Source organism: Falco biarmicus, chromosome 5 (genome assembly GCF_023638135.1).
Source record: "Falco biarmicus isolate bFalBia1 chromosome 5, bFalBia1.pri, whole genome shotgun sequence".
In the NCBI taxonomy this organism is placed as follows: domain Eukaryota; kingdom Metazoa; phylum Chordata; class Aves; order Falconiformes; family Falconidae; genus Falco; species Falco biarmicus.
In genome coordinates this window covers 21,261,249-21,283,898 of record NC_079292.1, presented here as the reverse complement: position 1 = coordinate 21,283,898, position 22,650 = coordinate 21,261,249, and the positions used below count along the sequence as shown (strand labels likewise).

Below are 22,650 nucleotides of genomic sequence, written 5' to 3'. Positions count from 1 at the left end.
TTTGCAAATCCAAACACGGTTCATCTGTCCCGTGGGGAGCTGTGCTCTCAGCTCCGCGCCTCTGGCAGGATTTGCAGGCAGCCCTTGCCTGCGAGCTGCCCGTGCTTCTCCCGGCTCTCCGGGAAGAGCTGGACTTGCAAAAACCCCCTAAAACGGCAGCAAAGCCTGGCCCGTCCTCCTGCCGCGTCGCCTCCCGGTCAGGCGAGCGCTGCAGTGCTCCTTATCCAGAAACGGGCGCGGGTGCTCCCTCCGCCAGCCCAATTAACGAGCCTGTTAATTCACCAGAGCCACACCGGTGCAGTGAAACTGATGGCAACGCGAGCCGATATAGTTTCCCTCTCTGTCAAAACTGCTTTCACGCTTCTGCAGCCCTGGGGCCTCGCTCAAAGTGCCTTTTATCACCCCAAAAATGCCACGAAGGAGGAATGGCGAGGCCAGCGCCTGGCTGGGCACGGGGGGATGCTCGCTGTGCTCCCGTCGCACCCGTAGCATGTCATTGTTCTTTCTGGATTTATTACTAATAATTATATTTTTTTAGTTTTTTTGGTCTTTTTAACCGTGCATTCGCTGCTTCGCCCAGGGACCTCTCGATTCCCTCTCACAGCCCGCTCACCTCGTCCCTGCACGCTCGGCCAACCCGCAGCAACGTGGATCCTGCTCTGGCGGCATCAGGCAGAGGTTGGTGCCAGCCACCCGCACCGAGGTGGGAAAAACACCCCGGCTTCTCCCTAAAATCGGTCTCCAAGGGTTAAAAGCGCGGACTATAACGTATATATACTCCTCGTATTTCATGTACCTCTCATAAAGTAATGCTTTTGATATAACTCAATGGGTAATTGGATAATCCCATGCCAGACCCGTGCAGTGAATGCGCCTTTGGCGCTCGCAGACTGCGCCGAAGGGGAGCACTGGGGAAGAGTCACCGACGTCCCCAGCTCCTTCCCCCCAACACCAAAGCCCTCGGCAGCTTCGGCACGCTCTGCTTTCTCCACCCAGAAGGACTCGGAGCTCGTGGCTCCTTGGCGTTAACAACTTCAGACACTAATTTTGGTTCCCGGCGCAGGGTTCGCCCCGCGTTCCCCCCCTCTCCCCGCCCCACCGTGTTTATTCCTCCAGTATTTCTCCTCTCGGGAAGATTTAATTTTTATCAATCTGGTGTAAACGGCGCTTGGCGGCCGTGCCGGAGGATTCTGTGGCTCAATAAACCTGTTTACATTCACCCCATAAGGCAGTTTGGGGGCTTTGCTGTGCGGCACCCGGCCCTCGCGACAGAATTGCTCCAGTTTTACCCCCAGAAATATGATGGGGGGTGGGGGTGGCCCTGCTCGGTGGCACGGCGCTGCCTGGATCAGCCCCCAGATCGCTCGGGACGGGGATAACTTAATTTGGAAGTGTTTACGTTTCCCGGGAAGGGCTGACGCAGCCCTGGCGGCCCCCCCGGCATCCCTCCCCCAGCACAGGGCAACCCCAGACCACGGCTCCCCTCTCCCCATGGGCATGTCCCAGGGGGCTCGGCCAGGCCCGCTCCCTGCCCCACAAGTTGCACCCCAATCCCGGCACCCTGTGCCCTCGGGGGGCTGGGGGTGCGTGGGTTCTGGTTGAGTCCTGCCCTCCTGTCCCTGCTGCCCCACTGCTGCAGTGTGGGGCCTCAGCCCCACGGATGGGAGCCCAGCACCACCCTGACCCTGTGGATGGGAGCCCAGCACCACCCTGACCCTATGGATGGGAGCCAGCCCCACGGATGGGGGGGGTCAGCCCCACACTAGCCCCATGGGTGAGGGGAGGGGCAGCATTCCACCCCCCTGCCCCACCACTGCTTGTGTGTCCTGGGCAGGACAAGGAGCGGGGTCCTGCAGTGGCATCGCTGTGGGATTGCAGTGCCGTGGGGCTGAGCCACCCGTCCCCACCGACACGTAGACTGGCTCGGCATTGTCTTCAGACTGTGGCGGTGGTTTATTGTCCCACTCGGCACCTACACTCTAGGCTGGCCGAGGGGGTGGCCCTGGAACCCTGGGGCAGCTCCAGCCCCATAGCGAGGACAGCCAGGGGCCTGGGGCAGGTGCTGGCGGCTCTTCAGCTGGGGCTGACCTGGCTGGAGGAGACGGACGAGACCTCCGTCCTCTGGGCCGAGCTGGAGATGTCAGACTCATCTGTCATGGGCTTCCCACAGACCGTCTCCATGATGCAGGCGCGGAACTGTGGTGACGGGAATGCAGCCAGCTCAGCCTGGGGAGTCCCACATGTCCCCTGTCCCCATCCCCAGGACTGTCTTCCCATCCCTGACCCCATCTCCTGTCCCCACGGATATGGTACCCACAGCCCTGGAGATGGCCCTGAGCATGGCCAAGTGTCCTCAGGTGTCCATCCCAGTCCCTGGGTGTCCCTCATACCCCATTGTGCCCCATCCCTGGGGGGTCCCCAGTTCGTTGGCACCAGGTGTCCCTGGTCCCTGCTCCATCATCGTCCCTAGACCCTGGGCATCCCTGGATGACCCTCGTCCCCATGTGTCCCTGGTTCCCAAATGTCCTTGGGCACCCTGAGATGTCCCCAGTGTCTGGGTGTTCTTGGGCACACCTGTGTGTCTGGGTGCTCCTAGGTGTCCTCAGTCCCTGTGTGTCCTCATCCCCAGGTGTCCCTCATCTCTGGATGTCCCCAGCCCACTAGCATCTTTGGTGCCCAGTCCCTGGTCCATGGCCATGCCTTGTCCCTGTGCATCCCTGAATGACCCTGGTCCCCATGTGTCCCTGAACATCTTTGGTCCCCCGATGTCCTTGAGCACCCCTGGATGTCCCCAGCCCCCACATGTCCCTGGATGGCCCTAGTGCCCCCATGCCCTGAGGTGTCCCCGGGGCACCTGTTTGTTCATGAAGCAGTAGATGATGGGGTTGTAGACGCAGGCGCTCTTGGAGAAGAAGGCAGGGATGGTGACCAGGCGCAGGTCAAGGCCGTGGTTCCGGTTGTTCACCATGTACATGGCCAGGGCCGCGTAGGGCACGTAGCAGAGGCAGAAGGAGCCCACCATCACCACCACCATGCGGGACACCTCCCGCTCTGCCTTCTGCGTTGTGGCCGACTCCTGCTGCTGCGCAGCCACCTGTGCCCGAAGGAGGGGGTCAGGGGCCCTGGCCAGGCCTCCTGTCCCCCTGCCTGCCCCCCTGCCTGGCCTTCTGTACAAGCAGCCCTTCCTACTTCCACCCCTCCTTCCCTACGTCCCTCCAGCCAATCCTCCATCCTGATGACCCTCCACCCCTCTTTCCCTCCCTCCCACCCTCCCTTTGGCCATCTCTTCTTCCTCCCTCCATCCTTCCACCCCTCCATCCCTCCATCTTGCCATCCCTCCATCCCTCCATCCCTCCATCCCTCCAGCCAATCCTCCATCCCTCTCTCTCCTTCCCTTCATCGTGCCCACCCTCCACCCCATCTCTCCATCCTGCCATCCCCCCACCCATCCCTCCGTCTCTCCTGCTCTCCATCCCCCTTTCCCACCCTCCCTTCAGTCATCTCTCCTTCCTCCCTCCTTCCCTCCCTCCCTCAATCCCACCTGTCGTCCCCCCCCCAGCCCATTGCCATCCCCCCGCCCTCACACGTAGCGTGCGCAGCCCCCATGCTCCCGTGCCCGCCGTGCCCCCGGGACTCACAGCCCGCAGGGCGCTGAGCAGCTGGGAGTAGGAGAAGATGATGAGGGAAAGGGGCACGATGAAGCAGAAGATGAAGAGGAACCAGGTGTAGTATTCGCTCTTGTACTTGGTGCCCACCGTGTACCAGTCAGGGCCGCAGGAGCACTGTAGCCCCTCGGGCACATACCTGCAGGGCGCCCACGCTCACCCCCTGCTCCATGCCACGTGGCACCCCCGTGGCACCCCGTGACACACCTGTGCCTCCTCCATGGCACCCCGTGACACCCCCATAGCACTTGCTGGGCTGCTCTGCGCCCCATGGCATGCCCGTGGCACCCCCATGGCACCCCTGTTCCACCCCTGCATTACCCCCATGGCACCCTATGGCACTGCCAGCCTGCTCTGCACCCCATGGAACAGCTGTGGCACCCCTGTGGCACCCCATGGTGTCCCTGTGCCACTCCTGTGCCACCTCTATGGCACCCTCTGGCACCCCTGTGGCACTGCCAGGCTGCTCTGCACCCATGTGACACCCCTGTGGCACCTCTGTGGCATGCTCCAGGACTCATATATTACCCCATGGCACCCCTGTGGCACTGCTTCCCACCTGGCTCAGCACCCACCTGGGACCCCCATGGCACCCCCATGACCCCCCCACCTGCCGCTCCAGGTGTTCAGCACCCTGCCCGCCCCTGCCCACGGCCAATCCCCACCTGCTCCACCCGAAGAAGGGGGGGATGGCGACACCGATACCGATGACCCAGGTGGCCACCACCACCATCAGGGCATGCTTGGAGTTGAAACGGAAGTTGCCAAAGGGTTTGCAGATGACGATGTAGCGCTCAAAAGCCAGGAAGGCCAAGGACCATCCTGTCACCAGCCCTGGAGAGGGACACCACCAGGACCTCAACCCATGTCCCTCATGAGCCCACCAGACCCCGGGGGTCACCCCAACTCCTACAGGTCCAGAAAGCCATGGTGGTCAGCCCAACTCCTATAGCTCCACCAGACCATGGTGGTTACCCCAACTCCCACAGCCCCAGCAGACCATGGTGGTCACACCAACTCTCACAGCCCCACCAGACCATAGTGGTCACCCCAGCTCCTCCAGACCCACCAGACCATGGTGATCACCCCAGCTCCCACAGCCCCAGCAAACCATGGTGGTCATCCCCACACACAACCCCACCAGACCACGGTGATCACCCCAACTCCCCCAGCCCCACCAGACCATGGCGGTCACCCCAACTCCTGCAGCCCTACCAGGACTGGTCAGCCCTACCTCCAGCCCCACCAGACTGCAGTGGCATCACCCACCTACCTCCGGTGGCCCCCACAAAGCCCTCCAAGGAACACATGTGTTTGCCAAATACAAAATAACCCTGGGAGCTGGAGACAAAGACAGTGAAGACACTGAAGATGCAGGAGATGAAGCCGCTGAAGGAGATGTTCACCAAGATGTAGTTGAGAGGTTGCCTCAGCTTCTTGTACTTGACGGTGACCACCAGGACAATGGCGTTGAGAGGGGTGCCCACCAAAAAGACAAAGCCCATGAAGGCGGTCTGCAGGTAGAATGCCCACAGCGGGGCAATGTGATATTGGGGACCATCCCAAGGTCCCACTGAGGACGCATTCTTGAAGAGATAAAATTCCTCGTCACCCGACATGGTGATGGGGCTGGGGGGTGTGGGGGACATGGTGGTCCCCTGCCCTCCCCCTTCTGATATACCCTGCCCAGCCCCAAGCCGCTTAAGAGCTGAGGGAGGGATCAAGGCTTCATCCTTGGGCAAACTTGGGGATTAGGGGGGCTAATCTGGGCTGAGACCCTAATCAGCCTCCCTAAGCTGGGCCGAGCCGATTGCCAGGGCTCCTGGGGGATTGGGGGGGACATAAGGGCCCCTCCCCGGCCCACCTTGGGGTTGGGGGGTCCCCAGGGATGCAGAGGGGACCCCAAGCTTTGTCCTGTTGACACTGAGATGTCCCAGCCCAGTGTGGCCTGGGTTGGTGCAGGGGGGAGGTTTGGGGTCCCCCAGGGGGGCATCTCAGGGGAAGGGCAGTGCTTTGGGGGTGCAGTGCTGGGGGTGCACCGATGAGGGGTCTGCAGAGGCGTGCAGGGCTGGGGGTGCTACACTTTTGGAGTCCATTGTGGGGGTGTGCACTGCTGAGGGGTGCATGGTTGGGGAGTGCACTTCTGGGGGTGCATTGTTGGGGGGTGTGCACTTTTAGGGGGTGCATTGCAGAGGGGATGCATGGTTGGGGAGTGCACTTCTGGGGGTGCATTGTTGGGGGGTGCACTTTTGAGGGGGGCACATTGCGGAGGGTGTGTGCACTTTTGGAGGGGGTTGCATGGGTGGAGGGTTCATTGGGGGGTGCATTGTGTGGGGTGCGTGCATGGTGGGGGTGTGCGCTGCTGGGGGTGCATTGTTGGGGGGATGCATGGCTGCGGGGTGCATGGTTGTGGGGTGCGCTGCCAAGGTGGTGGGGCTGTGCTCATTCGGTGGGCTGCCCAGCCAGTGCTGCCCCCCGTGCCCTCGCCCCATCGCAGCCCCCCGGCCACCGGCGCTGGCCGCCACCCACGCGTGAGTAGTGGGGGGGGGAAGAAACGCGGCGGGTGGCTCGTTGGTCTAGGGGTATGATTCTCGCTTAGGGTGCGAGAGGTCCCGGGTTCAAATCCCGGACGAGCCCAAACGCTTTTGCTTGCCCCCCTGCACCGCTTTTTAGGCCCCTCCCCCCGCCATTGCGGGGCCTCCTGTGGGGGCAGGAAGGATGAGCACAAGCCGCTTAGGGGGGGATTAAGGGTGCTCGGGCCCCTGCCGGCTTGGGGGCACATATAAAGGCGGGCTGGGGTGAAGGGACAGCGGGCTGGGGGCACGCCCCTGGTACCCACGCAGAGTGGGGGGTGCGCGGGTGGGTGTCTGTTCTGCGTGGGTGCCTGGGGGGGGGTGTGCACCTCTGAGGGTATCTGCGTGCTTGTGGGGGGGTGCACAGATCGGGGGGTGCCCACCCGTGTGTGTGACCGGGGGCACCTTATGGGTCGTGGCGTGGGGTGGGGATGGGGACAGAGAGGGGACACAGGGAGGGGACGTGGCCCCAGTGGGGCCGTACTGTGTCAGCCCGGGCTGTACTGGGTTGTACTGGGCCATACGGGGCTGTACTGGGTCAGGTTAGATATGGTCATGCTGTACTGTATACCATACTGTACCAAACTATACTGTACCAGGCTGTACTGGGCCATACCGGGCTGTACTGTACTGTACTGGGCCATACGGGGCTGTACTGGGTCAGGTTAGATATGGTCATGCTGTACTGTATACCATACTGTACCAAACTATACTGTACCAGGCTGTACTGGGCCATACCGGGCTGTACTGTACTGTACTGGGTCATACAGGGCTGTACTGGGTCAGGTCCAATCTGGTCATACTGTACTGTATGGTACCAAACTGTCCCGCACCAGGCTGTTCCGGATTGTACTGGGCTGTACCAGGTCAGGTCCCACCATACCGTGCCAGTCTATACCATACGGTACCGTACTGGGCCATACGGTACTGGCTCAGACTGGGTTTATCATACCGTACAGCACCGCACCGCACCACGCCGTACCCGCTCCGCACGGTGCCGCATGGTGCAGGGTCAGGCCGTGCTGTGCGGTGCTGTACTGTACTGGGGGGGCAGGTCGTACTATACTGTACCGGGCTGGGCCATACTGTGCCATACTGGGCTGGGTCATACCGTACTGTATCATCCCGTGCCATCCCCTCCCGTCCCATACCATCCATACCATACTGTCCCATACCTACCCTACCATACCACACTGTACTGTCACGTACTGTACCATACCATACAGGAGCACACCACACCACACCATAATGGACTGTACCATACACGCCATACTGTACCCTACCACACCATACAATTCCCAGTGTGACAGTCACCTATAAGGTCATCACTCTCCCTGGTTCAGGAACCTCCCCAAGCCATCAGACAAGACCCATATACAGACCCCTCCCGCTGTGAAAGCTGACCCCCCCTCCCCCACAGCAGGGGCTGGCTGGGTCCTGAGGAGCACAGGGACCCAGGAGGTCTGGCTGCCACCACCCCCACCGCCGGGCCCCAGCCCCTGCCGCACTGCCCCCTTACGTGCCCTCTGGAGCCATCAGTAGGCTGCAGAGCGAACGCTCCCCCAACGCATCCTGAAGCGGGGGGTAGGGGGGAAGGACCCCAGGGCAGGAGCGCTGGGGGCACTGATTGTGGGGTGGTGGTATGGGACAGTGGCACTGGGGGGGCCGCTGCTCCCCCTGAGTCCCTCCCGCCCATGGAACCCCGGCGTCGGGGAGGGCGGGGCCCCCAGGGGGGGTGGGCGGGGCCCCCAGGGTGGGAGGGCGGGGTCACCCTGGCAAGGGGGAACGTGGTTGCCAGGGCAAACAGAGAAAGCCACCCCTGGAGACAGCTGTGGAGACAGCTGCCCCGTGAGGGTTCTAGGGCACAGGGTGCCCCACAGCAGAGCCGCAGAGCCATGGACCTCAAGGAGTCCCCCTCTGTGGGCAGTGAGTGGGGCACCCAGGAACACCCATCCCAGGGATGGGCACCCTGGGATGGTCTCCCCAAGGGTGATGTGCACCCCCGGGGTTGGGCAGCCATAAGGATGGGCACCCCCATGGTGATGGGCACCCCCGGGGCTGGGCACCCATAAGGCTGGGCACCCCCATGGTGATGGGCACCCCCGGGGCTGGGCACACCAAGGATGATGCGCATCACCGGGTTTGGGCATCCCAAGGGTTGGGCACCCCAAGGGGGAGCACCCATAGATTTGAGCATCCACACAGATGAGTCCCCCAGATCCGTGCCAAGTGCCCCCCGAGCGGTGGTGCCCACCCCGTGCCCTTTTGTAGAACAGCTGCAGGCGCTGCAGGTAGAGCTGGCTGAGCTGCAGGCAGCGCAGACTGCAGAGCTGGGAAAGCTGGAGCAAGCGCTGGAGCTGGCGCGGGCAGAGCGGGCAGCGGAGGCGGCAGCGGTGAGGCAGCAGGCAGCAGAGGCTGCCCAGCTCCAGGACATCACTGCCCAGGTGGCACAGCTCCAAGGTACTGCAGCATGGCAGGGAGGAGGCTACGGCGTGGTGTGGTGTTGGGCATGGCACAGTGGGATGGCAACTGTGGTGGGATGGCGGGCATGGCACAGTGGGATGACAACTGTGGTAGGATGGTTGGCATAGCACAGTGGGTTGGTGGCCATGGCATGGTAGATTGGTGGCCATAGCGTGGTGGGACGGTGGGCATGGCACGGTGGTCATGGTGTGGTGGGATGGTGACCACAGTGTGGCAGAGTGGTGGCCATGGGGTGGGGGCGGGACGCTACAGCACAGAGGGTGGTGGCCGCGGCAGGGGCCAATGTGGTGGGGCAGGGTGCCATGAGGCTGAGGTGAGGGTGCCGTGCAGAGGAGGTGGACAGGCTGCGGGCAGAGAAGAAGGCGCTGGGCGAGGAGCACCGGGCACTGCAGGACTGTCACCGCTACACTTGCTGCCACCGGTACCACCCCACAGCCACCCTGGCCCCCCCCAGGACCTCCATGTCCCTGCCCTTGTGCCCTCCTGGACGTGGCCCCATACATGTCCTCACTGCCCCCCAGCCACGTCCCTTGCATACCCATGGCCATATCCCTCCTGTCCCCACAGCCCCTGTCCCCCAGGCCCATGTGCCCTTGTCCCCATGGCCATGTTCCCCGTGTTGCCCAGCCACATCCCCTGCACTCCCTGGCCTTGTTCCCAATGTTCACTGACCAACATCCCCCTGTCCCCATGTCTCCTGTCCCCATGGCCGCATGCCTGGTGCCCCTTGGCCTTGTCCCTGGTGCCCCCTAGCCATATGCCCTCATCCCCATGTCCCCGTTCCCATGGCCGCTCCCCGGTGCCACCTGGCCATGTCTTCTGTGCCCCCCAGCCATGTCCCCCTGTCCCCATGTCCTCTGTCCCAATGGCTGCGTCCCTGTTGTCTCTTGGCCAAGTCCCCTGTGACCACCAGCCATGTCCCCCCTTGTCCCTATAGTCATGTCCCCGTTTTCCCATGGCTGTGTCCCCAGTGTCCCCCATCCCCCTGAACATGTCCCCATGTGCCACTGGCAGCCCCTGACACCACCATCTCCTGCAGGTGCCTCAAGGGGCTGGGGGACATAGATGGTCCCCTCCCAGTGTCCCCCCACCCTGAGGACCCTGAGGACACCCAGCCCCAGTGCCCAGAGGGGACCCAGAGCCAGGTATGGGGTGGGGGACACACTCACATGGGGCTCAGTGTGGCACTGTGGTGGCACTGACCCCCATCCCTTCTGCAGGAGACCATCAACAAGTTCAAGTCCTTTATCCTCTTCATCGTGGCCTCCACCATCATTTTCCTCTACCCCTGGATGAGGCAGTGATGAGATCCCAGCTGGCACCTTGACCCCCACCCCCAGCATGCTGACAACCCTCCCCAGCACACTGACCCCCCTGGATCACCCTTTTCCCCTCTGAGCAATAAAGCAATTACACTCCTGCACAGCTGCTGTCAGTGTGGGGGTCCCCGGGGTGTGGGTGCCACCCATGGGTGTGCCCCGGCACGGGTGCCATCCACGTGCCACCCACATCATCATTGTCCCCAAGTGGGATGTGCCCCTCCAGCCCCCCCCCCCCGGGGTATTTTGGGTGCCGGGTGCGTGGCTCTGACTCGCCAGGTTATTTTTAGGTGCTGGCGCAGGCATCTGGGCCATCATTACTGCCCCCGCCCCCCGCTGTCACCCATCACCCTGGGGTGCACCCTCACCGCCCCCACCACCACTGGCACCCACCCAGGGAACTTCTTGCCGTGGGGGACGACGACTGAGTCACAGGGTGGTGGGAGAGGAACCCAGGCGTCCTGCACCCCCCTCCCCTACCCCGCGGTGAGACCCAGGCGGCTGGGTGCCCCTCCACCCCCCCACCCGCTGGAAGCTTCTAGGGCAGGTGGCCAGCGGTGACGGTGATGTCGACGGCCGGGCACCGGAACCAGGGGTAATCCGATACACACACCCCCCCCCAAACAGCCCCCCCCCCCCCCAAAGGACCCAGGTCTGGGGCACCCCACACCCAAGTGTTGTGCCCCCCCCCAGCACCCAGCCTGTGTCCAAGGGTGTTGAGGACTCAGGTGTCCAGGTGGACCCCCCCCGGTGTGTGTGTGGGGGTACCAGCGATGCTGGGGGGCAGCAGGGTCCTGGGATCACTAAGGGGATCTGTCTGTGTCCCTCCCAACATGAACGAACACCCCCCTCCCCAAACTGTGCTCCCCACAATGGGGAAACTGAGGCACGGCCAAGGGGTCCCACGGCTTGAGCAAGGGGGGGCCCTGGGCGGAGGGGCCCAAGGGGTGTGTGTGGGGAGGGTCCTGGGTGGGGGTTCTGTGGGTTTCCCCAGGGGGTGTCTTGGGAGTGTTTTGGGGAGCTCTCGGTTGGGGTCTGGGGTGTGTGTGGATATGTTCTTCGGTGAGTTTTTTGGGGGTCCTGAGTGAGGGGATCCCACCTGAGTCCCCTGGGGGGGTCCTGAGTGAGTTTCCTGAGGGGTCTTTGGGGGGTGGGGGGTGCCAATGGTGCTGGGGTGTATTGGGCTGCCAGGAGCTGCAGCATCAGGGTGCTTGTGGTAATGGGGAGCTTGAGGTGCCTGGGGTGTCGGGGGTGCCAGGTATTGGGGTGTTAGGGTGACGGGGTATTGGGGTGATGATGGTGCTGGGGTGTCTGGAGTGCTACGGTGTCAGGGTGCCCATGGTGCTGGCTGTGCTGAGGTTTTGGGGTGCTGGGGTACTGGTATATCAGGATAACGGGGTGTTGCAGTGTCTGGGCTATTGGAGTGCTGGAGTTCAGGGGATTTTGGAGTTTGAGGGTGCCAGGATTTCAGGGTGTCAGGGTTTGAGGGTGCTGGTGTTCAGGGGTTTGGATATCTCAAGGTAATGGGATTTCGGGGTGCCAGGGTCTTGGAGGTCCCAGGGCGCCAGTGTACCAGCATTTGAGAGTGCTGGTGTTTTGGGGTGCCAACGTTTTGAGGGTCTTGGGGTGCCAAGGTCTGGGAGATTTTGGGGTACCACGGTGCCAGGGTTTTGGGGGTGCTGGGATTTCAAGATGCCAGAGGTCAGGGGTGCCAGGGTTTTACAGATTTTGGGGTGGCAGTGTCTGGGGGTTAGTGAGTGCAGTTGTTTCAAGGGTGTCAGTGTTTGGGGTTACCAGGGTTTGGGGGTTTCAGGGGTGCTGGTGTTTGGGGTTACCAGGGTTTCAGGGGTGCTGGTGTTTGGGGTTACCAGGGTTGGGGGGGGAGGGATGGTGTCAGCTTGAAGTTAGCGTTTCAAGGGTGGTGGGCTTTGGGGTCACCGAGGGTTGGGGGGGTGCCAGGGTTTGGGGGGTGCTGCTCTCAGGGATCCAGGGGTCCCAGAGCGCAGCGGCTGTGCCGCCGGGGCTATAAATAGCGGCTGCGGTCAGCCCCCCCCCCCCGCCGGGCAGGCCCATCCCGGGGCCGCGGGGCCGGGCGGGGCGGGACGGGATGGGACGGGGCAGCGCTTAAAGCCGCCGCCGCCCTCGGCGCCGCCACTCGCCGCCCGCCGCCCCCGGCACTGGGAACCGACTCGGACCCTGATCCCCACCGGGAACCACCGCTCCGCCTCGGGAACACACCGGGAACCGACCCGGACCCCTCCGGGAACTACTGCTCTGCTCCGGGAATTCGCTGGGAACAGGGAACCGACCCCGGGAACCGGCACCGGGAACCAGCTCTGACGCCGGGAACTTGCACCGGGACTGATCCGGGACACGATCCTCCAGCACCGGGACTGACCCCGGGAACTGGGACACTGTACCAGACACCGGCACTGCGCCGGGATCCCCGCCCCCACCCCCGGACCGCCGGGGCTGACCCGGGACCCCCACCCTGAGCGCTGGGACTGATCCGGGACACCGGCAGCAGGAGTGACACCGGCAACTGGGACCCCACCCAGGACACCAGCACCCACCCAGGACACCGCAACTGCCCCAGGACATTGTCCCCCCAGCACTGCCACGGGCACCCAGGACCCCACCCCAGGCACCCACATTGACCCAGGACCCCCCCACCTGGGACACTAGCGCTGACTTGGGACCCCCACTCAGGATACCAGCATCCACCCAGGACCTCTCTGGGACACTGGGCCTGATCCAGGACCTCCACCCCAGGCACCAGGACTGACTTGGGACACCCACCCGGGCACCTGGAGTGACCCGGGACCCCCTAACCAGGATACCAGCTCCAACCCAGGACGCTAACCCCCAGCCTGGTCTACAACCCGCCCCCCAGCACCCACCACCCCACCAGCACCCTTTCACCATGAACTCCACCTACGAGACACAGACAGCTGAGGAACCAGAGGAGCTACCAGCCACCGAGAAGGACCTGGCAGAGGACGCTCCTTGGAAGAAGATCCAGCAGAACACCTTCACCCGTTGGTGCAATGAGCACCTCAAGTGTGTCCATAAGCGCATTGGGGACCTGCAGCGGGACCTGAGCGATGGCCTACGCCTCATCGCCCTCCTGGAGGTCCTCAGCCAGAAGAAGATGGGGCGCAAGTACCATCCGCGCCCCAACTTTCGCCAGATGAAGCTGGAGAACGTCTCAGTGGCCTTGGAGTTCTTGGAGAGGGAGCACATCAAGCTGGTCTCCATTGGTGAGTGATTGGGTGCGGAGGTGGTGAGTGTGCAAGACGGGTCATGTGAGGAAGTGAAGATGGGGCTGGGGACAAGTGTGTAAGGGCAGGGGAGATGGAGTGGAAGTGAGGGGTGAAGTGTGCAAGGGTAGAGGTGATGGACATGTGGGGGTGAGGGTGGGGATGAGTGTGCAAGGGCAGGTGAGGTGGAGGAGTGGGAATAGGGTGGGTGTTCAAGGACAGGGCTGATGGACAAGTGTGGATGGGGTCATGGGGGAGTGTGCAAGGGCAGGGGCAATGGGGGAGTGGGAACAGGGGGTGAGCGTGCAAGAGCAGGGCTGATGAATGAGCGGGGATGAGTGTGCAAGGGCAGAGGTGATGGACAAGTGGGGACAGCGCTGAGGATGAGTGTGCAAGGGTAGGGGCGATAGGTGAGTGTGAATGGAGGACGAGTGTGCGAAAGCAGGGCTGATGGACGAATGAGAATAGGGGGCGAGTGTGCAAGAGCAGGGCAATGGAGGAACAGGGTGTGAGCGTGCAAGAGTGAGGGCGATGGACGAGTGGGAACAAAGCTGGGAACGAGCGTGCAAGGCCGTGCTGCCACTCTGACCGCTGTGCGAGGGACTGCACGAGGCTGAGTGGTGCACGTGGGCCGTGTGCAAGGGGCCGTGTTGCACATGCACGATTGTGTGAGGGGCCAAGCGTGCCCGGCCAGGGCTCCGCTCCCCGCGTGAGGGGCCGCAGCGTGCGAGGGGCCATGCGAGGCGGCTGCGCTGAGCTCACTCTTGGCTCGGGGGCTGCGTGCCGGTGAGCTCACACTGCAGGGGCACGCTCGCCCCCCGCACGCTCGCCCCCCGCGCAGGGCCCCAGCGCCCACCCGCCACCCCGACAGCTGCAGGGTGACCCCCTCGCATCGCGCTCGCCCCCGCACACGCGGGTGGGTGGCTTGCACCCTTGCACACCCGCTTGCACGCTCGCAGCCTTCCTTAGCACTTGCACATGCGGCAGCCCCCATGTGCGTTGCACGGGGCGAGGGGCCTGCACGCCCCCCCTTGCACACCCAGACCAGTGGGTGGGGGGCTGAGCATCCCTGCATGTCCCCGCAGGGGGTGTCACACGCCCACCCATCCCCCCGGGGGTTTCCTTGCCCCCCAACTCTACCCTCCCCAGATGTTGGGGTGCCCTCCAGATGTTGCCCCTCCCTGGGAGGCCCCAGCAATTGGGGGGGTGTCACCGGCCACATCTGCAGCCCATTTCCTCCCCGAAACACGATCGCTGGGGGGGGGGGGGGGGGGGGAGGGAAGGCGAGGGGGAGGGGCCGGGATGCCTGGGTCCTCTCTGCAGGGCGTGGGGGAGGGGCCGGGATGCCTTGCCCCCCCCCCCCCCGCCCCCTGCCTCAGTTTCCCCATTCCTGGCCTCTCCCCTGGCCAGGGACCCCCAGGGTGCTGGGAGAGGGTCACTCCAGGGTGCTCTGACAGGGACAGGGACCCTCAGGGTTCTCTGATGGGGTCCCCCCAGGGTGCTGTGGGGCAGGGGACACCCCAAGGTGCTGGAGGGGTCAGGGAACCCCAGGGTGCTGTCAGGGTTTCCCCCTGAGGCACTGTCCGGTGAGGTGTTGGGGTCCCCCCCACTGTGCTGTGCCCCATGTGGGGTCCCCTGGGGGGTCGGGGTGCTGCAGCTGGGTGCTGTGGGGTGCTCCAGAAGGACAGGAGTGACAGTGCTGTGGGGTGTCAGGGTGTTCGCAGCCTGACACTGGGGTGCCAGGGGCCCTGGGGGTGCTGGGGTGGCCCCCTGCTTTTGCTGGGGGTACCCAGGACCCCTGCCCATGGCCTTGGGTGCTGGGGTGCCAGGGACCCTGGGGATGTCCTGGGGTGTCATTGCATTCCCAGCCTGGCAGCAGGATGTTGGAGACCCTGTGTGTGCCCTGGGGTGTCCCCAGCCTGGTGCCAGTGTGGCAGGGACCCTCATGGTGCCCTTGGGATTTTGGGATGTCCCCAGCTTGACGTTGGGGTAGTGGGGACCCTGTGGGTGCTGGGGTGCCAACGTGGGGACCCTGAGGGTGGCAAGGACCCCCATGCATGCTCTGGGGTGCCAGGATGACAGGGACCCTGTGGGTGCTCTGGGGTGTCCCCAGGCTGGCTCCAGGGTGTTGGGGACGCCCACGGCAAAGCTGGAGGTGGTGGCCTTGAAGTGCCTGTGTGCTTGCAGACAGCAAGGCCATCGTGGATGGGAACCTGAAGCTGATCCTGGGACTGATCTGGACGCTGATCCTGCACTACTCCATCTCCATGCCCATGTGGGAGGATGGACGCCCGCCGGCAGACCCCCAAGCAGCGACTGCTGGGCTGGATCCAGAACAAGGTGCCGCAGCTGCCCATCACCAACTTCCACCGTGACTGGCAGGATGGCAAAGCCTTGGGTGCCCTGGTGGACAACTGTGCCCCTGGTGAGGAGGGCATGGGGCGGGGGGGGGGGGGGGCGGGCTGTGGAGGGCAACTGCACCCCCCAGACAGTGGGCTGTGGGAGTAATTGCCCCCCCGGTTAGTGGGCATGGGGTATGGGGGAGCTATTGCACCCCCCCCCGCCCCCCCTGGTTAGTGGCCATGGGGGGCACAGGGCCTGGAGGGCAATTGCCCCCTCATTAATAGTCAAGTGCCCCCCCTGGTCCATGCTGGCTCAGGGGGGCACGGGTGGGGGGCAGGGGTACTGGGGGATAGCCATCCCCCAGGCTGTGCTGGCATGGGATGCTGGGGGGCACTGGGAGGATCTGGGGGCAAAAGGGGGAGGGAGTGCTGTCCCCCCCAGGAGGGTGGGGGTGCTGCTCCCCCTCCCCCCGAGGTTGCCTATCTCACACCCACCCTCTGCCCTGTCCAGGCCTGTGCCCAGACTGGGAGAGCTGGGACCCCAACCAGCCGGTGCAGAACGCCCGGGAGGCCATGCAGCAGGCAGACGACTGGCTGGGTGTCCCCCAGGTACTGGGAGCACTGGGGGGCACTGGGAGTGCTGGGAGGGCCTGGCAGCCCCGTGGCATAGTGGGGCTGGGGGGCATGTGGGATGGGGTCCTGGGTGCCAGTAGGTCCCATGATGGGGTGAGGGCGTGTGTGGAGGGGTCCTAAGTGTGGTGACATGGAGTGGGGCAGGGGTGTCCCTGGGCATGGGGCATCCCTGGGTACAAAGTGGGAAGGACAGGGGAGGGTCCCTATGGGGTCGCTGGGCGTGGGGGGTCCCTGGGTGTGTGGTGTGTGGGGGCGCAGCGTGTGTGAGGTCCTTGACAGGGCCACCGTGGGTGGGAGCATCATGGGAGGGGCTAACTGGCATTGGGGGGTGTGTGTCCCTGCAGGTGATTGCCCCCGAGGAGATTGTGGACCCCAACGTGGACGAGCACTCAGTGATGACCTACCTCTCCCAGTTCCCCAAGGCCAAGCTGAAGCCGGGGGCCCCCCTGCGCGCCCGCCAGCCCCAGCCCTCCCGCGCCCGCGCCTACGGGCCTGGTACGGGCACGGGGGGCACTGGGGGGCACACGGTGGCCAGGCACAGAGGGGGTGTGGGAGGAGACATGGCAGGGGACAGGGGCGATGCTATGGCCAGGCACAAGGGTGGCATGGGGAGGGGGCACAGGGCAGGGGAACATGGGTGCCACAAGGGGGGGACGTGGGATGTCAGGGCATGAAGGTAAACCATGAGTCCCTCTCCAAGCCCAGGGACCCCTTTCCAACCCCAGCCCCCCCTCATACTTGGGGGTGCCCAGGGACCCCCTGCCACCTCCAAGGGCAACCTGGAGGTCCCAAGCTGAGGGGGGTCCCAGGAGCTGGGTGCCCACCATGGGGTGCTGGTGGGGGGTGGCACCCTGACCCCTGGGCACCTGCAGGCATTGAGCCCCAAGGGAACGTGGTGCTGAAGCCAGCGCAGTTCACGGTGGAGACCCTCGAGGCGGGGGTTGGCGAGGTCCTGGTCTACGTTGAGGACCCTGAGGGTCACACTGAGGAGGTATGGTTGGGGCACCCAGATGCCTGGGTTCCCCCAGCACCCCACCTGTGTGTGGGGTGTACCCAGGTTTCCAACTCTGTGTCACTCACCCCTCCTTTTTTGGGGTTCCCCCCTAGGCGTACCCAGGTTTCCAACTCTGTGTCACTCACCCCTCCTTTTTTGGGGTTCCCCCCTAGGCCAAGGTTGTCCCCAACAATGACAAGAAGCGGACATACAGCGTCACCTATGTGCCCAAGGTTGGGGGGCTGCACAAGGTGAGCACCCATAGACCTGCACCTCAACGTGCGTCTTGGGGTGGTGGGTGTCCCCTGCACCCGGAATGGGGGGTGCTCAGCACAGAGGAGTGCTGGGGTCCCTGGAGTGTCCCCATTAGGGTCCCTGGAGGGGGTATTGCAATAGGGGAGCCCTGGGGGAGCCCTTGAGGGGTCTGCTTGGGTCCCTGCTGGTTCTTGTGTTAGGGTCCCAGGGAGGGCAATAAGGGGTCCTTTGGGGGGGGCAGGGGGGTGAAGGGAGCCCCTTCAGGACATTGCACTGGAGGTCCCTGGGGTGTCCCACTTTGTGTACCCTGTGGGGGTGCCACCAAGGTGCTGGGTGGCAGTGGGGGACATGGCCACCCCTGACCCCCACCTTATCCCACAGGTGACGGTGCTGTTTGCGGGGCAGAATATTGACAAGAGCCCCTTTGGTGTCAATGTGGGCATGGCCCTTGGGGACGCTAACAAGGTGATGGCACGCGGCCCTGGCTTGGAGCCTGTCGGCAATGTGGCCAACAAGCCCACCTACTTCGATATCTACACCGCAGGTGGGCTCTGGTGGCCACCGGACATGGAGCAGGGGGGGTCATTTCTCTGGCTTGGTGCCAAGACATGGCATGGGCCAGTGGCACTGAGGTGTGGCATGGATGTGTTGGTGCTGGGTGACATTGAGGGCATTGTCCTCATGGTGGTGTGGCCCTGGCCATGGCCTGCTGGCTCTGACACATCCTCATGAGGGCAAGGCCATGGCATAGCCTGGTGGCACTGAGATAGTGTCCTTCTCATGCCATGTCCATGGGATGGCATGGTGCTCTGGGGCTATGTCCTTATTGTGGCATGGCCAATGTGTTACTGGGTATCACTGAGGTTGTGTCCTCAGGGTGGCATGACCTGATGGCTCTGGGACCATGTCCTCATGGTGGCATGGCCATGGCATGGCCTGGTGGCTCTGGTACCATGCTCTCATGGTGGCATGGCCATGGTGTGACCAGGTGGTAGTGTCCTTGTGGTGATACAGCAATGACATGTCTGGGTGGCACTGAGCCCGTGTCCTTGCCATGGCTTGGCTGGATGTTCTCACTGTGTCATGGTGTGGTGGCACTGGGGTCATGTCCTTGCCATGATGAGGCCGGGGGACACTGAGGGTGTGGCATAGCCACAGCATAGCCTCGTGGCTCTAGGGCCACATCCTCCTGGTGGCATGGCTATGGCATGGGCCTGGTGGCACTGAGATTGTGTCCTTCTTGTGTCATCCATGCATGGCCTGGTGGCTCTGATGCTGTTTTCTCATGGTGGCATGGTCTGGTGGAACTGAGGCCACGTCCTCATGATGACATGGCTATGGCATGACCTGGTGGCAGTGGGACTACATCCTTATGGTGGCCTGGCCATGGCATGGCTGGGTGGCACTGAGCCCATTTCCCTCACTGTGGTAGGGGCTGGCCCAGGCGACGTGGGGGTGGTGATTGTGGACCCCCAGGGCCGGAGGGACACCGTGGAAGTGATGCTGGAGGACAAAGGGGACAACATCTACCGCTGCACCTACCGGCCCGTCCTGGAGGGGCCACACACCATCTGTGTCACTTACGCCGGTGCCCCAGATCCCCAAGAGCCCCTTCACTGTCAACGTGGCTGAAGGTGAGACCTGCCATGGGGGGCCCCACCATGTCTGCATGACAGCACCCATCAGTTCCCCAGGTGGCCCCATGGCACCCCTGTGCCTGTAGTCTCCCCATAGCACCCATATACCCCAGGGTGTCCCCCAGACTGTCTCCATGGCATCCATCTGTCCCCAGGGTGTCCCAATACCACCCTTATGCCCCTGGGGACCCCCTGACCTGCCTCTTCCCTCCCTTGAGCTCCCCAGCCCGGGCCCTCCCAGCACCTACGGGTGCTGTCGGTGCTGGGTGCTGAGGGTGCCATCCTGCCGGCAGCATGCACGCCCTCAGCGTGCCGGGCCACGGGCCGGGGCTGCAGCCCAAGGGCGTGCGGGTGAAGGAGGTGGCCGACTTCAGGGTGCTCACCAAGGGCGCCGGCACCGGGGACCTGCGGGTGCTCATCAAGGGGCCCAGTGAGTGTGCAAGGGGCGGGGGTGGGTGGGGGGCACCATGGGGGTGACCAGGAGGGTTGTATGGTTGGAGGGCACCAGGGGTTGGGGATGTGATTGGGGAGGGTCTGGGGGTGTGCCCAGGGTGGGGTGCATGGGCGGGGGGTGTGATATGGAAAGATGTGCATGGGTGGGGGGCTGCCATGGGGGGGTGAATCATGAGGGTCCCCATGGAGGGATGCGCATGGTTGCGGGGCACCATGAGGGTGTCCTTGGTGGTGTCCGTGGTTGGGGGGCACCATGGGGGTGCTCATGGCGGGGGGATGCATGGTTGGAGGGCATCATGGGGGTGTCCATGGGTAGGGGTAAGTGGTTGGGGGGGGCACCATGGTGGGATGCACAGTTGGGGGGCATCATGGGGGGGTCCATGGCTGGTGGAGCACCGTGGGGGGTCCCAATGGGTGGCCCATAGTTGGGGGGGCACCATGGGAGTGTCTATGAGGGGGTGCATGGTTGGGAGGTCAACATGGGTCTGTCTATGGAGGGATGTACATGAAGGGGGGGGCACCATGGTAAGGGGTGCCGCCATCTGAAACCCCCTGCTTCCCACAGAGGGCACAGAGGAGCCGGTGAAGGTGCGGGACGCGGGCGACGGTGTCTATGAGTGCGAGTACCACCCCATGGTGCCTGGCAAGTACCAGGTGGCCATCACCTGGGGTGGCTACGCCATCCCCCGCAGGTCAGCTGAGCCACCACCCACGGGGACCCCCCCACCTACCCTGCACCCCCTGCCCCACCAGGCTCCTGGGGTGGGAGGGTGTGCAAAGGGGGGGGCATGTGGGAGGGTGTGCAAGGAGGGGTGCAAGATGCAAGCAAGGCACATCGAGCATGCAGGGTGTGCAAGGGGCGTGCAAAAGACATGGTGTGTGCAAGGGATGTGCAAGTCCCATGGAGGGTGTGCAAGGCACACGTATGCTGTGCAAGGGACATGCAAGTGGGTGTGCAAGCTGCAAGCAAGGGGCGTGCGATAGGCGTGGGGCATGCAGGGTGCCCTGTGCTGATGTGGTGCCTGCAGCCCCTTCGAGGTGCAGGTGGCCCCTGAACCAGGCTCCCAGAAGGTGCGGGCCTGGGGGCCAGGGCTGGAGGGCGGCGTAGTGGGCAAGTCGGCTGACTTCGTGGTGGAGGCCATCGGCACCGAAGTTGGCACCCTGGGTGAGTTGGGGCACAGGGGCACCCATGGTGGGGGTGCCAGGGTGGGGATGTGGGCACAGGATGGGTGGCATCATGGTGGGGATGTGGGCATGCAGTGGGTGGTATCATGGTGGGGATGTGGGCATGGGAATGGGTGGCATTGTGGTGGGGATGTGGGCATGGGATAGGTGGCACTGCAGTTGGGCCATGGGACAGGCTAGAGGACACTGCAGTGAGGACACGGGCACAGGTTGGGTGGCACCGTGGCAGGGACATGAACACAGACTGGGGAATGTGAAGATGGGGACATGGGTGCAGACTTGGGATGACAACAATGGAGACATACTGGGTGGCACCACCCTGGGGATTTGGTCACAGACTGGGTGTCACCATACTGGGGACATGGGCTTAGTCTGAGGGACACCATGATGGAAGCATGGGCACAGGCTGGGGGTGACCACCCTGGGGACATGGAAACGTACCGGGGGGCACCACCCAGGGGCCCTAAGCATAGGCTGAGGGACACCTTGATGAAGACAAGGACTGGGTGTCACTACCCTGAGGACATGGACGTGTATTGGGTGGCACCACCCGGGGGACATGGGCACAGGCTGAGAGACACCATGATGGGAACAAGAACATGGACTGGGGGTCACCACCCTGGGGACATGGGCATGGGGAGGGTAACATGGTGCTGAGAATGCTGGGGCTCTCTTGGAGGACTGCATCACCCGGTGGTGCCACCCCCCAGGTTTCTCCATCGAGGGCCCATCACAGGCCAAGATTGAGTGTGATGACAAGGGGGGACGGCTCATGTGATGTGCGATACTGGCCCACGGAGGCAGGGGAGTATGCTGTCCACGTGGTGTGTGATGACGAGGACATAAAGGACAGCCCCTTCATCGCCCACATCCTGCCCGCCCCCAACGACTCCTGGCCCGAGAAGGTAGCTCTGTGCCCCATAGCACCCCATTGCACCCTGCTGCACTCTGTATCCCTGCGCTCCCGGGTGCTACCCGCCCTCTGGGCACTCCTTGCACCCCCAGAAATTGCTCCCTACCTGACTACCCCCCGGGTGCTACCACCCCATCTTTGCACCTCTATGTGCTGCCCCCATTCCCCGGATCTCCCCCCCACACCCCCTCCATGGGTGCTGGGGGTGCTGATGCCACCCTGACTCCCCCCACCCTCACTCACACCCATAGGTGAAGGCCTTCGGGCCGGGGCTGGAGCCCACCGGCTGCATCGTGGAGCGGCCGGCCGAGTTCACCATTGACACCCGTGGTGCCGGCAAGGGCCCCCTCAAGCTCTACGCCCAGGTAGGGTGCCTTTGGGCACTGTTGGGTGCTGTTGGGCATCACTGGGTGCTGTTGGGTGCTGTTGGGCATCACTGAGTGCCATTGGGTGCTGCTGGGCGTCGTTGGGCATCACTGAGTGCTACTGGGTGCTGTGGGGCCCTGTTGGGTGCTGCTGGGCATCACTGTGTGCCGTTGGGTGCTGCTGGGCACTGTTGGGTGCCACTGGGCATCACTGAGTGCCATTGGGTGCTGCTGGGCATTGAGTACCATTGCACTGCTGGGTGCCAATGGGTGCCAGTGGGTCCCCTCACCTCCCCCCGGTGCCTGCAGGACGCCGAGGGCTTCCCCATTGACATCAAGGTGAAGGACAACGGGGATGGCACCTACCACTGCGTCTACGTGCCCACTAAGGCCATCAAGCACACCATCATCGTCACCTGGGGGGGTGTTACCACCCCCAGCAGCCCCTTCCGTGTGAGTGTCCCATGGGGTGCTGGGCATGGGATTGGGGGTCCATGGGATGATAGGGATGGGGGTCCCATGGGAATGGGGTGCCAGGGTGGGGATGGGGGTCCATGGGGTGATGCCGATGG

At 63.8% G+C, this 22,650-nt stretch overlaps 2 protein-coding genes and 1 non-coding gene across 3 annotated transcripts in view; 2 read left to right on the top strand and 1 right to left on the bottom strand.

Moving 5' to 3' along the window:
* Nucleotides 1-1,799: 1,799 nt before the first annotated feature.
* Nucleotides 1,800-5,317, bottom strand: LOC130150239 (ultraviolet-sensitive opsin). Its single transcript, XM_056340949.1, has 5 exons — nt 4,939-5,317; nt 4,331-4,499; nt 3,639-3,804; nt 2,855-3,094; nt 1,800-2,196 (listed from the first exon to the last, which is right to left on the bottom strand). Exons 1-5 carry the CDS (start codon nt 5,312-5,314, stop codon nt 2,074-2,076), a joined length of 1,074 nt encoding a protein of 357 aa, XP_056196924.1. The 5' UTR covers nt 5,315-5,317; the 3' UTR covers nt 1,800-2,073.
* A 913-nt stretch (nt 5,318-6,230) lies between these two features.
* Nucleotides 6,231-6,302, top strand: TRNAP-AGG (transfer RNA proline (anticodon AGG)). Its single transcript has one exon. It is a non-coding gene; the product is annotated as a tRNA-Pro (tRNA).
* A 5,908-nt stretch (nt 6,303-12,210) lies between these two features.
* FLNC (filamin C) overlaps nt 12,211-22,650 on the top strand; it is a 30,878-nt gene continuing 20,438 nt past the window's right edge. Inside the window, 18 exon segments of the mRNA XM_056340951.1 lie at nt 12,211-13,301; nt 15,489-15,585; nt 15,587-15,726; nt 16,155-16,252; nt 16,621-16,771; nt 17,149-17,267; nt 17,444-17,521; nt 17,907-18,069; nt 18,958-19,121; nt 19,123-19,159; nt 19,456-19,491; nt 19,494-19,592; nt 20,181-20,307; nt 20,644-20,780; nt 21,511-21,560; nt 21,562-21,705; nt 21,965-22,078; nt 22,388-22,531. Coding sequence (XP_056196926.1) covers nt 12,965-13,301; nt 15,489-15,585; nt 15,587-15,726; nt 16,155-16,252; nt 16,621-16,771; nt 17,149-17,267; nt 17,444-17,521; nt 17,907-18,069; nt 18,958-19,121; nt 19,123-19,159; nt 19,456-19,491; nt 19,494-19,592; nt 20,181-20,307; nt 20,644-20,780; nt 21,511-21,560; nt 21,562-21,705; nt 21,965-22,078; nt 22,388-22,531 — 2,235 coding nt within the window. The 5' untranslated portion in view covers nt 12,211-12,964.

Bases quoted from the DNA above. Each gene is read 5' to 3' on its own strand.
- LOC130150239 (XM_056340949.1), bottom strand. From the start codon at position 5,314: ATGTCCCCCACACCCCCCAGCCCCATCACCATGTCGGGTGACGAGGAA. The intron at 3,095-3,638 runs GTGAGTCCCGGG...CTTCGGGCACAG, and splicing joins TGCTCAGCGCCCTGCGGGCT to GTGGCTGCGCAGCAGCAGGA. The intron at 2,197-2,854 runs GTGCCCCGGGGA...CCGTCACCACAG, and splicing joins ACTGCTTCATGAACAAACAG to TTCCGCGCCTGCATCATGGA.